General features: G+C 46.6%; 1 protein-coding gene across 1 annotated transcript in view; it reads right to left on the reverse strand.

Moving 5' to 3' along the window:
- stx1b (syntaxin 1B) overlaps nt 1-8,259 on the reverse strand; it is a 48,352-nt gene extending 40,093 nt beyond the window's left edge. The window contains exon 1 of the mRNA XM_063472578.1: nt 7,785-8,259. Coding sequence (XP_063328648.1) covers nt 7,785-7,814 — 30 coding nt within the window. The 5' untranslated portion in view covers nt 7,815-8,259. The remainder of the gene's footprint in view (nt 1-7,784) is intronic.
- Nucleotides 8,260-15,560: the final 7,301 nt, after the last annotated feature.

Below are 15,560 nucleotides of genomic sequence, written 5' to 3' on the forward strand. Positions count from 1 at the left end.
AGACCTTTTTGTTGTGTGAGTACGTTTCATTTTTGGAGCTATTATTCAGTCTTACTATTCACAGTGTAGCTGCACTGTAAGTTTAGCTTCCTGTTTTATCTGCTTTATTCAATTTTAGCTCATCAGAAGAGGAAAAACCAGACGAAGAAGATCACGTATTTGTAAATTAGATTCAATGATGCCTTTTTAATCCATGAATAAAGAAGTTGTTGAAATCTACTTTAAAACTCTACGTCCAGCCCTCCTTCCTCACAGGCGAGCTCTGTAATGAACCCACAATTAGTTTAAGCTTATGAAAATGAGCGTCTTCACAAGTGCAGACGTACAAATGTGTGTTTGTGTGTGGACTAATAGGAGGAAATTGCTAATCTAATCAGACCACAATCCAATTGAAATCAACTGTATCTCACCTCTGTGAGCGTTCGAGCGAGAAAACGAGTCGGGGTTAAACGACGGCTGCCTCCGAAACGCACCGCGCTAATTAAACGAGAAAAAACGTCAATTTAAAAAAAGAAAAAGAAAAAAAACCACATCAACAGCAAAAAGAGCAGCACAGAAAGTGCAAGCAGGAAAAGTGACCTCCGGCGTGCCAGCAGTGATGAGGGTTTGCCCTTGACTTGGCTGAACGATGGCCACTGACACACACACACACACACACACACACAGGCTTTCAGACTGATGAGCTAGCTATCATTAGTATCAAGCCTTCAGCCAGGACAGTATCTTCAGAGCTACAGCTGACTGCAGTTTATTCGGTAAAGTTAAACTCTCCGAGGCTTCGTTAACCTGCGCAGCTGGGTTAACAACCTGCAGACTGTTGGTAGCAGCAGGCCCCGTGCAGCGCTGCAGCTCCACCCAACGTGTCACTACCTGCAGATTAGCAGGAGACACAAAGCAGGGCCGGACCCTCCCAGACTGGAGGACGACTCCGTCTTTGTTGGTGTATTTACCCTCTGGCTCCTGTTGCTAACCTTCGTGCTACAACAGATCCACAGTGAGACTGAGCCGTGAGTCCACAGAGCACCAGACACAACTAGAAAGTGTTAAAGAAAGAGCTGCTATTCAAACATCTGTGTACTGTGAGGCTGAAACATGGAGCAGGAAAAGGAATACAAGTCTGCAGTTCCTTCATCGTCCAGCAGAGGCGCCAGTCGTGTTTACAGCACGACACAAAAACTGCTCTATAGATGACACCTGCACAGGGCAGAATGTGTTATAACCCACCTGTGTACATGATATTAAGGCTTAGAGTTTGCATGATTAGGGGCGTGGCTGTCTGCGAGGCCTTGTTTTATTATTTCAATTTAAAGCTTTTAAAATAATTATTCAATTAGATAGAAACCAATGCACGTGCATCTTTGGAGCCACTTGTGTTGTAAATGTGATTTATGTGATTTGAAAACATCCTAAAAATCAAAAGGCCGTGATGCTGTGGTTAGGAAAAATGATCTACTGATCAGGACATCCTGTTTAAAAGGCTCACACACATTTAAACAGCAGCTCTTTCTTTATCAGTCATTTGCTTTAAAAGAAGTTCTGTTGAACTTTATTTTGAAAGTGCCAGACATCTGCCATCAAGGTGCCCTTGAGCAAGTCCCTGCTGCAGGTGTGTGTGTGTGTGTGTGTGTGTGTGTGTGTGTGTGTGTGTGTGTGTGTGTGTGTGTGTGTGTGTGTGTGTGTGTGTGTGTGTGTTTGCTGGGTAAATAAAGTCAAACAAACACAGACCACCCACCTGGTGCTGCCAGGAGGACAAAACAAACCACAACGAGTGTCTCTGACTGAGCACGCTCACACCTGAGGTTAGCAACACCAGCTACAGAGTGAACCACGTGACTGACCAGCAGCTGCACACCTGGGTGAGAAGGTAACGTCACGTTCAAGGACAACAATTTAAATCAAAAATGAGAGAACCTGAGTGTGTCTGTGTTACTGAAAGGACACACACAGACGCTCACACAGTGGGGACCGCTCCCTCTGTGGACACCACGTCCCCGTGAGGTCCATCAATACATTTGATCATGAAACCTGCTTTAAAGGTGAGTCTGCAGGAGCAGCGATGGAAACTAGACCGTGTGTGGCTGCAGTGACACGTGGCTTTTTTTCCATCTCAGTGACGCCACTTAAACCCCCCCTCCCCAGCCCCTACCTGCCCCAACCCCACCTACCCCCCAGCTGCTACAATCAATGAAACTGAAATAGGATATGCAAACACACACACACACACACAGTCCTTCTGTCTCTGCGTTTGCTCAGAAATATCAGTGAAATATTTTATTATTTCATTTGATTTAAAATCTTTCTCTCCTGCAGCATCGAAACCCGAAGGCCGCCCCGACGTCCAGCCAACGACGACCTGCGGCATCATCAAAAAATGACGGCAGCATGGAACCGCTGCTGCTGCAGGGTGAAGCAGTGTAACATGACGAAGCGTTTTGCAGGAGCAGATGGAGAAATGATGCAGCACTTTCTTTGCTGGGCTGATTTTCTTGCAGCATTTTCAGGAAGCTGCTCGTATGAAACTGTTGGTTGTGAGGTTTTCAGCTCCGTTCCTGAAGATGTTCAGTCTAAAACTGAGCTGAGGAGAGACTACTCGTACATTTTATCCATTTTCAGCTACTTATCTGGGTCTCGGGGGCAGTGATGCCCAGACACCCCCCCCCCAACTCTTCTGGAGGAGGTGGCAGGGATGTTCCCATGCTAGCTGTGAGACATAATCTCCTCCCACGTGTCCCGGGCCTCCTCGTGGTTGGAGACCCTCACACCGGCTCTGAGGAAACTCCTTTCTGCTGCTTCTGACCTCAGTCGTTCAGTCACAGCTCACGGTTACAGGTGAGGCTCAATCAACAGCTTCACCATCACCTCCACCACAGCAGACCAACGCAGCATCCTCATCACTGCTGATGCTGCACCATTACACCTGAAAAACTGGTTCCACTCTTTCCCAACACAAAGCAACCACTTCACTGGCTTCAAACCAACAACCCCGGTGCACGCTGGAAGCCACAAATCATCCTCACACCTAAACCTTTCCATGCCGTGGTAACAAAAACGTACAGATACTGTCCGGGTTCAACGCCGGGGAACCGGAGGGCATTCCTGGAAGAGTCCATCTCCCACCAGGAACAGGTGTGACTCAACGCTCCCATAACCACAGAGCACACTAAAGAATCGCCAACAGGTTAAAAATGTGCTCCTTTGTGAATTCTCTCATTTCTGTTCCTAAACTAAAGCTGAAATTCAAATATTCATGGGACAAGCACAAGGATACAGCTCCTCCTGGAGGTTTGGGTTATTTAAAAAATAACAGCAAGTTAAACTCACAACAAACATATGTGAAAGCAGGTCGTGTATCAGCACAGCATTAGCATGAAAACTAGAAGTTAGCCTGGTGTGTGTTGGAATGAAAGCACCACAGCAGGTTTGTACTGTCCTCACTTGCAGCATTTGTTCAGACTTGTGGAGATTGGAGGAGGAGGAGGAGGAAGAGGAGGAGGAGGAGGAGGAGAGCTGGCAGCATCACAGTGATGTGGACGATTACATAAAAAAATAATTATTACTACAGAGCTGCTGCTGCTGCATGATACAGCAGCATCTGTTACCGGCAGGATTACGTGAGCTGGATTTCACTCCGGTGATCATCCAACATGGCCGACAGAGAGGAAGAATTCAGGAACAATTGAAAAGGAAAAGAAAAAAGGAGCGAGGGGATTCAGTCACCAGGAATCAAAAAGATTGGTGCTTCACACCGACGGGAAACACGGGGAAGAAGGAAAGCTGCCAGGAGACGGGCGGAAATAAGAGAGGGATGCAGAGAAGCAGCAAAAAGAGGAAGAGGTGGGAGGAAAGATGGAGGAGAGGATGAAATGGAGGGAGGAAAATCATGAATGGGTGATGGAGAGCTCAAATGGAAGAGGTGGTGGAGGAGAAAAGAAAAGAAAGACGCAGGAAGCACGTGCACAAATGAAAGGTGGAGGAAAATCTGAGAAAATATTCAGAGAGCAAAAATAAAGTGAGGCCACAGCAGCTGGTTCATCTTCACATCTCCGTCTCATTTTTGGATCTGTATGAGCCACGATACGAATTCCTAATATGGTCATCTCAGGCTCAGAAGCCCCGCCCATCTGCTGTTTAAACTTCCAGCTTATTTCAGACAGAGGATGAACTGAGGCGCTGCACGCAGGCCCAACGTGAGATTAGGAAGGATTATTCTGAACCGTGACTCATGCTAAGCTCCTCTAACAGAGTCCAGGAATAAAAGTCAGAACGGGCACAGACAGAAACTCTGACATCCTGAAAAGTGTCAGTGAGTTTTACGTCAGATTTATCGGGTTTAGAGCGCTCTGTCTGCAGCTAATAAAAGCATCTTCCATCTCCACCTTTGGTTTTTATTCCAGCTTCAAACATGAGGCTGAGATCTGATTAGCAGACTAAACGCTTGAGACTCAGATTTGGTCCAAATGAAGCTCATGCAGTTTGTCTTATTCATGCAACGCCTCTAACGAGGTTCTGTAAGAAGTTATTAAGCACTAAGTGGAGACAGAAGGAGTAAACTCTATCCTGAGTCGATTATTTGAATGAATCGTGTCTTTATTACAGTCTAACATTAATCACAACACAAGCGAGCTGCGTGCTCAGCAGGGCTGCTGATGGGTCTCCGGTCTTTGTACGATTTGAGCATCAGAGGTGTTTCACAGGGCGGTAGCTGTGAGGACGTCCTCAGCACAGCCTCGCCTAAACACTGTCTGACCTCATTACTGCGTTAAAGTGAACTCTGTGAACTTTGTTGCCTTTAAATTGGTTATTTCGGTTCTCCGGTCTCCACCTGCTCTGCTCCGTGTGCCGTGAGAAAAGGTGGCATTCGGGCTTCAGTGTTCCCGTTGGCTTTGAGGCGACGTGCTGAAGTGTTTCGCTTTGCTCAAATTGTTTGCACTGAAATTTGAAAGAATTTCAATTGTTGAAGCAAAGGCATCAGCCAATTCACATCGAGTCAAACGCTCCCATACAGCCGTCAGCCAATGAAATCGCGTTACCAAAACCAAGAGAGCGAGCGGGCAGCGTGACCTGCTCACCATCAAAATGTGGGAATCACTGCGGGGAACAATCACCGTGTTTAAGAACACAGTTACTCACCGGCAGCTAGCTTTGCTAACTGCTAATTAAAGCACGACTAGCTTGCCTCGTGGTGGTTAGTTACTGACACTGCGACCATGAAGGCAGCAGAGATACGCCCACAAACATGAAGAACACCAACATCAAGCACTGAAGCGTTCACATAAGAGCAGGGAGGTGACAAGCTTGGCCCTCATCACCCAGGCCGCCTATCAACCATCGGTTGCTAGGGAAACGTGCTGGCTGTCACTGCGTGAGATCGGTCGCAAAAGATGGGGGCACCAAAAACCTCTGTGTGATTGCTTTGGTCACCAGCAGGTTGCCAGAGTTGCACTTAGATACAATGAAGAAGGCAACTCATCTCCATGTTAGCGTCTTTCTAACGAGCGAGCGGTGAGACCGGAGAGAGGGCGACACAAGACTGTCCTTTCAAAGTAAAAGTTGTGCTTAACTAGTGCAAAAAGGTGCAACTTTTACTTTGGAGGTGACTGGTCTCCATTTCCAATTTGTGACTCTTCGCAGATTCACCACTTGAAGAGAAGTTGGCGAGTGTTTGCAGACAAGTCGGCGTCTTCCATGCAAATTATGGGCGACCATGGCAACCTGCTAGAAACCAAAGCAACCATCTTTCGACCACTTTCACCTGAAAACTACCAGCAACCGCCTGCCAACTGGTCGGCTGGCAGGTGTCCACAGTAGACGACCTCATTCATCTTTGTCCTGCTAACTTTTATTATTCTTCGTTTTTATTCATCACATTTCATTTTATAAAGTTAAGTCTGACACAAGAATGATTCGCAGTGATTTCACCAGAAGAAAAGTTTCAGAAACGACTTCTCAGCAGAACGGACGGATCCGTTTTCTGGTGACACATCAGAGGCTCTGGTGAGTCCAGGACTTGGGGTTGGGACCAGTTTTAGCAGACCGAGCGGCTCATTGTAAAGTCTGAGCTCATCTATCAGGCAGAATCGTCCTCTTTACATCAGGTGTGTCTCTTTGTTCACACAGCAGGAAACTGTTCAACGATTTTCTGATAATTCAGTGAAATTTGGCTGATTTTAGTCTTTCTGTCTGAGGAAAGAGTCAAATCTTTGTCTGTTCAGCTGCTCTCAAGTTCCAATCACTGATTTTCTTTTTTATCAGGAAGCAGGAGGCAGACTGACAGAGGGAGAAAGGACAATAAAAGAGAGAAGAGAGGAAGCTAGGACGGTGTAGGAAGGGAGGAGATAAGGAAATAAGAAGCAAGATGAAAAATGAGGTAAGGGAAAAGGAAAGTATGAAAAAGGGACAGGAGAGAAGAAGTGATGGAGGTAATACACGTTAAAGGAAGGATGGGTGGAGGAAAAGAGGTGAAGATGGAGGGATGAGGAGAGAATGAGAGAAGGGCGGATGATTGATTCAAGATTCAGGAAGTTTTTTTGTCATTCGGTGAGTTATTCACAGAAATAAACAGGCGAGTGTGTCTCACCTACAGAGCAACAATAAGAACAGCAACACAAGCTAACATTAGCAGAGCCCACCAGCAGCTGACCCACACTCAGGTGTAAACAGCCACACCACTCAGGTACAGCCTCACAGGAGGCAGAGAGGAGGCAGCGAGGAGGAAAAGGAGGCAGAGAGGAGGAAGAGAGGAGGCAGGGGGGTGGACGGACAGCAGTGCGGTAAACTCAGGCGCTGCTGAGCCCCTCACTTTCTCAATGCAAATCACCTCAACACACACACACACACACACACACACAGAGCATTCAGCTGCTGATTTATTGATCACGTATTATTGATCAGGCTCCTCCCAGAAACACAGAGAGGTGGAGGAGAAAGATGGAGGTGAAGAAACCGCAACAAATGAGGATTCATTCATAAAAACATCCCAGGGTCGATCAATAATCGGTGACACGCGCTGATGGCGGATCGATGCGTGTACGGATGTGCGCGTGCAGCTCTGCTCCGCCTCACGCGAACCCGGCTGAACCCAAGGTGGTGTCGGCGGCGGGAGGCGCGTGGAGGTGCTGCAGAGTTTGACTCGCTGATGTGACCCCCCTCCTCCCTCCCACCACCACCACCACCACCACCCAGCATCAGCTGTTCGCTCGCGGCGGCCGCATAAACGCCGCATCTCTCCGCATTCCGCACGCGCGTCAAAGCCGCACAGGACCGTGACCCCCCCCCCTCCCGGATCCCTCCCTTCTGACGGTGCCCCCACACTCACGCGGCTCCGTCAGGGAGGAGGCGCGCGCAGCTCCAGGATGCGGCCTTGAAAAAAAAAAATCTCTGCATTTTGGTCCCCCCCTTCCCCCCATCAGGTCACACAGGCACGCGCGGCCTGAATGCGCGCGGATGGGCGCGTGTTGAAGCCGTTTTCCCATCATGCACGGGGGGGCTCTGCGGCGGCCTTTGATGTTAGCGCCACAAAACCCAAAAAAACAGCAGAAATAAAAAAGCGGGAAAGTGTCCGGCCGCAGCCGTGACCTCCACTCACGCACGCGCACGGAGCACGAGCTCAAGCCGACAGTAACGGTCCGTCCTCGCGCTCTGTATTCACAGCATGAAGCTCCGCAGAGCCACAGACCCCCTCCCCCCTCCCCCCGCTCCTCCGGAGGCCGCAGGAGGAGGATGTGCGAACATGATGGAGGCCGACAGGGAAGAGGAGACGGAGGAGGAGGAGGAGGAGAGCTTACGCTTCGCAGTTCCGCCGTGCGGTCCTTCATCGTGTCGCCGCGCCGCTGCTACAAACAGAGAATCGTCCCTGGTCCAGGGGGGAGGGGGGGGAGGCTTCCGGCTCCGCGTCGGTCGTCGTTTTCTCCGCTGCGAGGTCCTCGCGGTCCTCCTGCTGCTGCTCCTCTCGGCTCTTCTTCACGGAGGCAGAGATGGAGGGAGGAACGCGTCTCCGCCTTCTGCTTCTGCTCCTCGGGCTCGCTGTCCGCGCCTCCTTCTTCCTCCCGCGTCCTTCTTCTTATTCGGTTTTTTTTTTTAAATGTCCGCCGCTCTGGCTCGGCTGGCCCCCCCGTCGGTCCGCGGCTTTCTCTTCTTCCTCCTCGGTGTGGTCGCAGTGTGGCCCCGCAGCGCGCAAAGCAGCAGCCCGGCAGGAAAACCGAGCGAGAGAGAGAGGGGGAGGAGGCACGGGGGAGGTGGTACTGATGCTGCAGAAAAGAGAGAGGAGGGAGGGAGGCAGGGAGGAGAGGAGTGGGGGCGATGCGGAGGGGATGGAGAGACAGGGCGCAGGCGCAGTTCCCTCCCCGCCCTCCATCCGCCCTCCCTACCTGCTCCCCCTCCTCCCCCCTCCGCAGCAGAGGCAGGGGGGAGGAGGGGGAGGAGGTGTGCTTGAATTCAGATGAATCAGGTTCAAGAAGGGGGGGGTCATACATGTAAATCACAGCAGGGTAAGAGAGCACAGGAACGTTCCTGTTGGATCATCACGTGTTCATAAACATATGAACGAACATCCCAAACACATCAACATGCAAACAGTTCATTAAACTTTGGTGAAGATTTCACACATTATTAATAATTCAAATGAGACACCAGCCGCTTTGTTAACTTTTCACCTGCTCATTAACCCAAACAGCCAATCACGTGGCAGCGGTGGCATTTAGGCTTGTATGGTGAAGACAAGCCGCGCACTGAGCATCCGATAAGAAGGAAACAGGAAGTCAAATAAGTACGTTTTACAAGGAAGGTCTGCAGAAGAGCATCTCTGAGCGCACAGCTCCACTGTCACAGATCTCAGAGCAGCTTTGGGATGTGGAGGGGCGGCAGATTCCCATCATGGATGAGGCAGTTGTGTGATGATATCATGATGATGTCATGTCAACATGGAGGAACGTTTCCAGCAGCTTGTTGAATCTGATCCGTGAAAGACAAAGGTGTACCTAATAAAGTGTCCAGTGTGTGTTCGGTGCGATATGAGGTCTGAGCGTGGAGATGTGAGCTTTCAGGGGGGCGTGATAAACGAGTCCTCAGTCTCCTAAATGGAGTTTTAATGGTGGAGATGAACTCTGGATCTCCGACGGGCTGGCTCAGCGCCCGGGAGAAGCACCACCAGCCCCCAGCCACCTCCATTACCACACTCCTTTCACCCCCTCCTCATCCTCACTTGTCAAATCGTTATTTAAATGTTCGGTGCTCGACGGGAAAAAGGAGCTCTTCGTGTGATCGGAGAGGAGGAGGAGGAGGGAGGTCTGTTTGACGTGACGGTAAAAGGACTCTGGTGTCATCAGAGATTCACCTTGCCATCTCGCCCCGCCCCGCAGGTGAACAGTGTGACCCATTATTGAATCAGCCTGACCTCAGTAACACTGCTGATCAGTTTCTGGGCTCAGTCACTCATGTCGGGTCACAGTGAATGAAAATAAAAGTCATCTGTACAAATGTTGCTCATTGGAAGATTACCCAGGATACGCTCACTGATTGGTGACTGCAGGCAATGAGGGTGTCGTTCCACAGCAAGCCCTCACTCGTCACAGCCAGCCTCAAAGCACCAAGGCGGCATCGGCCAGATTATTCACATCCATGCTTCAAAACTGGACTTGAAGTACCGAGGTGACATCACAGCGGCCAGCGGGACATTGGTGTGGCTCGGTCATCGCCAAATCCCTCGCTGTGGCTGCTGACGTCTCCAGATTTCTGAAGCAGACAGTTTGCGGTTTGCTTCCTCTACCTCGAGCCTTTGTTGGAAAATAATTTCAAAATAAAAGCTGATCAGAATGTTTGAATGCTTTTAAACGTTCTTCTTCCCCTCAGTAGCTTTTCCTTCTCACTGTGTCTTTTATTATTATTTTTATTCTTTATCATTGTTACTTCTTTTATACTAACAATATATTTAATTGTTAGATTGCTTTTACGTCAGCTGTATTTAAATGTGCTACAGAAATAATCTGAGCTCACCGACGTCTTCATGAACTTTGCTGGTCGTCCATCTTTCATTTGGATTTAAAGCTGTTTTGTTGCTTCTCTTAATATTTTACATCTTTTGATATTTTAATCTTGTGACAAAGTGGATGATCAGTAGCAATGCTCTCCATTTGTCCCATATGTGTTGACCTTTTTTTTGCACATTATACACATTATTCTGTTTCTATTTATTTGCTATGATTTGCTAGTTGTCATGTAACATTGCTGCACTCACTATCCCGGGTTTGTTTGTGGAAGCGTTCTGTTTCAGGCAAATCAAACATTCGGCAAATTAAGGTAAATACTCAGTTACATGTTTCTTTATATTTTATTGTGTTACAGATTAAGTCATTTGTTCATACTTGCTTTGTTCTGTCTTTTCAGTCTTCATGTGGGCCAGGTGTGGGGAAACGCCCGCCTAGCATTTCCCCATTTTAAAGTCCTGATGATGTCACACATGACATCAGCAGGTCGAACCAAGTGGAGGGGTTTATTTGTCCATAGAAATGCTTCCTTTTGTTTGTGTCAAGGTCTGAAAGGTTTTGTTGAATCTTTTTCTTTTCATTAATACAGCCACTCAGTTGTGTAAATGTGCATATTAGAAGTGTGCGGTTTTGTGTCTTTTTTAATCATCTGTGTAGAGTTTTAGATCCCTCAGTTCAAGTGAGTGGTACAGACTGGGCTAATTGATGGCCTTATTTAAAGCCAGTCTCTGCCAGAGGAGAGCTGTGTTAACAGAGCTGTGGTCTGTTGAGTTTTGTTAATTGAGTTACTTTGGGGGGAAGTTTTGTTAAGTTACACATTCAATTGAGTTCACTGTAAATAAATTGCTCACCTCTGGAAACCCGAAATGTCTGCGTAGTCTGCTTCCCTACCACCTTCCTTGACGTTCGAGTCTGACTACTTCACAAATCTACTTCTGAACTTTTTCAGTAACCACTGGTCCAAAGTGGAGTTTGTATATTTTAAAAGCATGAACAAAAGAAAAAGGATGAAAAATATAAAAAGTCAGGGAGGAGCTGCGTTAAATGTGGTTTTCAGGGAAATCTGTGAAACAATAGTAAAAAAGCAGTGATGCGAACCCTGCAGCCCATTCAGAATGTATTAAATCAAGACTCTACGACTACGACAACTTCTAACCTGAGGATGTCCTTCTCTACCTCTGAAGCAGGCCTTCCTCATCCTCCCAGCTGCCTCTGGAGCCTTCAGATATCTACAGTTTTAATAATGCCCTGTAACTGTAAATATCTGAAACAGGGTTATTGCTGTGAGGCAGGAGAGGGCATGCAGACGTGTTTTAACGACGAAGATCTCAGACGTCTGACGTACGTTCACTCGCACCACCGTTAAATGTAAACGAGGCTCTCTGAACCTCCTGACTCAGTCGGCCAGAGGTCAACGCTGTGAGTCAGAGCTGAGTCACGAGTCCATGCCGTTCTGACCAATCAGAGCACAGAGAGACGGTGCTGGAGGGCCTTACAGAGCTGATGGTAAAAACCAGCTGGGGTCTTCTAAAAGATGACCGAACATTTGGAGGTCTGCCAGTTTAAAGTCTTTTAAAATGAATCGAGCTTCTCAGACGCATGATACTCAATCTGTCCATGTTAGCATGCATGCAACTGCTAGCTAACATTAGCTGAGGGTTGGATTTGAACCTCCAAATCAAAGAATTCCTTCACGAATCAAATGTCCTGCGGATGTTCACAAAAATCAAATCTGATGGTCTTTGTTTGAGAAAACTGTCTTTGTTCTGGCTAATGTTAGCTAACAGAATACTTAATACCCAAGATAGCAGCTAGCTGGCTAATACTGTCTCTGTGTGAAGCTACATCAGCGTTAGCTTTTGTCTTCATTTTTCAGGGGTTGGGTCTATAACCTGGTGTTTTGACTTTATTTTGTATTTTTGTTTTTCTTATGTTAGATTGCTTTAATGTTAAGTTCTTGTGTTATTTAGTTAGGGTTTGTGTTTCTTCCATGTCTCATGTTTATGAGTCTTTTCCTGTCTTCTGTGTAAGTCTCTCTTGTCCTCTATGTTTAATGTTTAATTATGCTTTCGTCTCCCTTATCTGTCCCCATGTCTCTCCTTGTGTTTCTGTGTCTCTTCAGTCTGTCATGTCTGCGTGTTTCCATGTTCTACTGTCAAGCTTGTGTTGTCATGTCTACGTTTCATTATGTTTCCTGTTTTATTTTGAAAGTCCTGTGTTTCCATGTTCAGCGTGTTTAGTTTTACTTCCCTTGTCGCATCAGGTTCATTTGTGTCAGCTGTGTTTCCCAGGTGTTTCCCTCATTACCCTTCTGTGTATTTAAGTCCGCTGTCTCCCTCTGTTCGGTGTCGGGTCGTTTGTTTTTCTAGCCTCGTGTACTTCAAGTCACAGGAATTATTTTCGAGCTTGGGTTCAGGTTCACAGTTTTCATGGTTAATGCTGGCTTCCTCAGTTTAGGTTATAATGTAGTTTGGACGTTGCCTTTTGTTTCTACGTTCCTCTATCAGCCACAATTAAAGGCTCGCTTTTTGTTCAAATCCAGTTCTGCCCGTCGTGTTTTCCTGCTCTTGGGTCAGCACCACAAACACAGTTTATGTTTATGTTGTCAATTAGTGATTAGTAAACTGTATTTTGTCATGAAAGGACCAAAGATTTTCAGGGCACAAAAACACATTTAATACCACAGTAAACATGTTCAGTTGCCATGGTTTTCCATCGCTCGGGCAGCGTTGCTTCCCCAGAAAGGAAAACGACTCTGAAATCCTGAGTTTACTTTGTCTTTATAATCGAGATTAAAATCTGAGCACTTAATAAATCTTAGATCATCTTTGAGATGCTGATGAAACACTGACACTGGAGTCACACTGATTCATACCTGTTTTGATCATAATTGATTGATCATCTATTAACTGTTGAACCAGTGATAGCAATGAGGCTGAAAAGACGATAATATACAGTTGTCCGTGCAGGTCAACTGTATATGCAGGCCTCCATGCAGGTCTGGTGTTTGTGACGGAGGTTTGTCTCTGTCATCACTGTGGGGGGTTTTGGTCCACTCGTCTTTGCAGCGTTGCTTCAGCTTATTCAGCTTTGCAGCATTCGTGTACGCACAGCCTCTCAGCCAGGTTGAGGTCTGGACTCTGGACCACCACAGCACCTCGATTTGGTGGTTTTTTTTTCAGCTGTTCTGTTTCAGATTTGTTGCAGTGCATGGACCTCTGTCCTGCTGATGACCCAGTTTTCTCCAAGTTCTCTCAGTGACTGCAAGACGCCCAAACCCTGATCCCTCCACCGCCGTGCTGACAGCTATTGTGAGGTGTTTGGTTTCCTCCAAACGTGGTGCTGTGCATTATAAACAAACAGCTCCACTTTGGTCTCATTTCTTCTTCCTTCAGGTGCAGCTCTGCAAAGTGAAGCCGTGCTGTAATGTTCTTTTGTTTTTTGCTTTCTCCCTCAACCCATCCAAACAATCCATCCTCGTTCAGCCTTTGTCTAATTGTGCTGTCATGAACTTTAACCTGCTAACTGTAGAGTCTGGGTTTGGGGTTTTCTGCACACTTAGGAAGATTGTGGAATTGTGTTTACACACCTGAATGTTCCAGACCTTCAAAATGCCAAAAACTTCAGCTTTTACGGAGACGATCACACTGATGGTGATCAGTTAATCAATGCAATTGATTAGCAGCACCTGGCTGCTGCTCACCCTCTTAATTCTTGTGGAAGCAGTAAGGATGGACGCTTTCACAGGACTGCACAGTCAGTCAGCAGGTCCCTCGGGTCAGGAGAGGTGGGGCCAGTTATTCTCAGTTACTGTTTCATTTTGCAGTTTTCTCTGGTCTGAGGTTCAGCTCTGTAAATAAACGACTCACCTGGCAGAGTCACCTCACCTGCCTGACTTCCCTTCACTGATATTTGACTAAGACTACATAAAGCAAGTCGCCTTTCATGGTTTTAAATTAATACGTAACACAGTTTCACGATAAAATGCACAAATTTCCTTCAGCGACACTGGAAATGATCAGTCAGAAACCAGAATTCAAACAGGATTAATCTGCTTAGAAATTTAATACGAGCTCAGCAAAAACAAATAAATGTCCTGCTCAAGGTCAAATATCAGGACTTACAGAAGATTAAAATAGTTAAAAATGGCAGCCAACAGAAAAAAGCAGAAATAAAGTTTCTCCTAATCTATAGTTCTGATGCTTATCAGATAAAGACAGACTGAAAGCTTCCGTCAGCACTGTGAAGTCTGAGGAATCTTCCAGGAAGGGGGACGCTACTTTCCAGACATCTGATTGGCCAGCGGGTATGGGTTTTGTTCCTGCAGGTCTCTAATCTCAAACATAACCGACAAACAGACCCCTAAATTCATAACATGACAGGTTGGTCTAATTTCAGCTGATTAATTATTGTCATTTATTGGTGACATACTACACTGTTATTGCAAACATGTTGGATTTGTGTTTGTTCCTGTTCTGCTGAGGAGTCTTCAGCAGTGAGTAACTGACAGTTTACCGCAGCCTGTGTGTGTCACACTGTCAGCAGTGTGTGTTTGGACTGTTTAACAGTCAGGACTGCTGACAGTGGCTGAAATATTCACCATTTCATTACATCTGTCATCACTGTTTGAGCTCTGTGAGCTTTAAAGTGGAGTTAACACTCTGTAAAATACTCCATCCTGTACTTCTGTCAGTCATTCAAAGGCTAAAAAACTTTCTGCACATTTAGAAGGTTTTACTTATGCAGCTGATTCATAAAACCAATTATACCAAAGGAAATCCACCAAATATCAGCCTGAAGCTCCAACCGTGGGAAGCTTCCCAGCAAACATGGTAGGAACAGCAATGGTATCGTCCCAGTAAAAACTGGTCTCTGCATCACTGCGAGAACCGAAGCACAGATGGACACATGGTGACTCTGTTTCCACACTTGTTTTTCTAAATGACTGTGATCAGAACCTGCTTTTATATTTAAACCACACTTTGAGGCCATTAAGCTTACCTTACATCTAAATTCTATCCTACTTGTTGCCATGGTAAACTGACCATGTCTGGACTGTCACAGGTCAAAGGTTATTTGATGTCCAGCAGATGGTGAAATTCCTTCTTTGTCATCAGCACAATTTTCATTTTGGAACTCTTTTTCAACCCGGACTGGACAGCGAGAGGAGCTGGGCAGCTGTTCAACATCGATGTGTTTGCTGGGTTATATCGATAATGATGAAGCTCATTTGGATTTGAAGTTTTGTTGGTGTTCGGGTCATTTTACAACAACCTGCTGCTAAGTTTCCATGATGTGAGCTCATTCTGCTTTGGAGACTTTTGAGAAGTTTAACATCTGGATGCTACGCAGAGGAAATTGTGATTACAACCGTAACAGTAGCTGAAGATTCCCAAACAGCAAACGTTTTGATGTTCAGCAACCATCAGCTGATCTTTTCTCTGTGTCTGATGTTGGTTCCAAAATGAAAACTGGGCAGATGTTGAAGATGTTACGTCCTGGACATCTTAGTTGAATGTCCACCTTGAACATAGCTTGATGTCCTTCAGGAATGTTGCTATAGGTTTTTCTCGAGTGCCT

This window comes from Pelmatolapia mariae, linkage group LG4 (assembly GCF_036321145.2).
Source record: "Pelmatolapia mariae isolate MD_Pm_ZW linkage group LG4, Pm_UMD_F_2, whole genome shotgun sequence".
Lineage (NCBI taxonomy): Eukaryota > Metazoa > Chordata > Actinopteri > Cichliformes > Cichlidae > Pelmatolapia > Pelmatolapia mariae.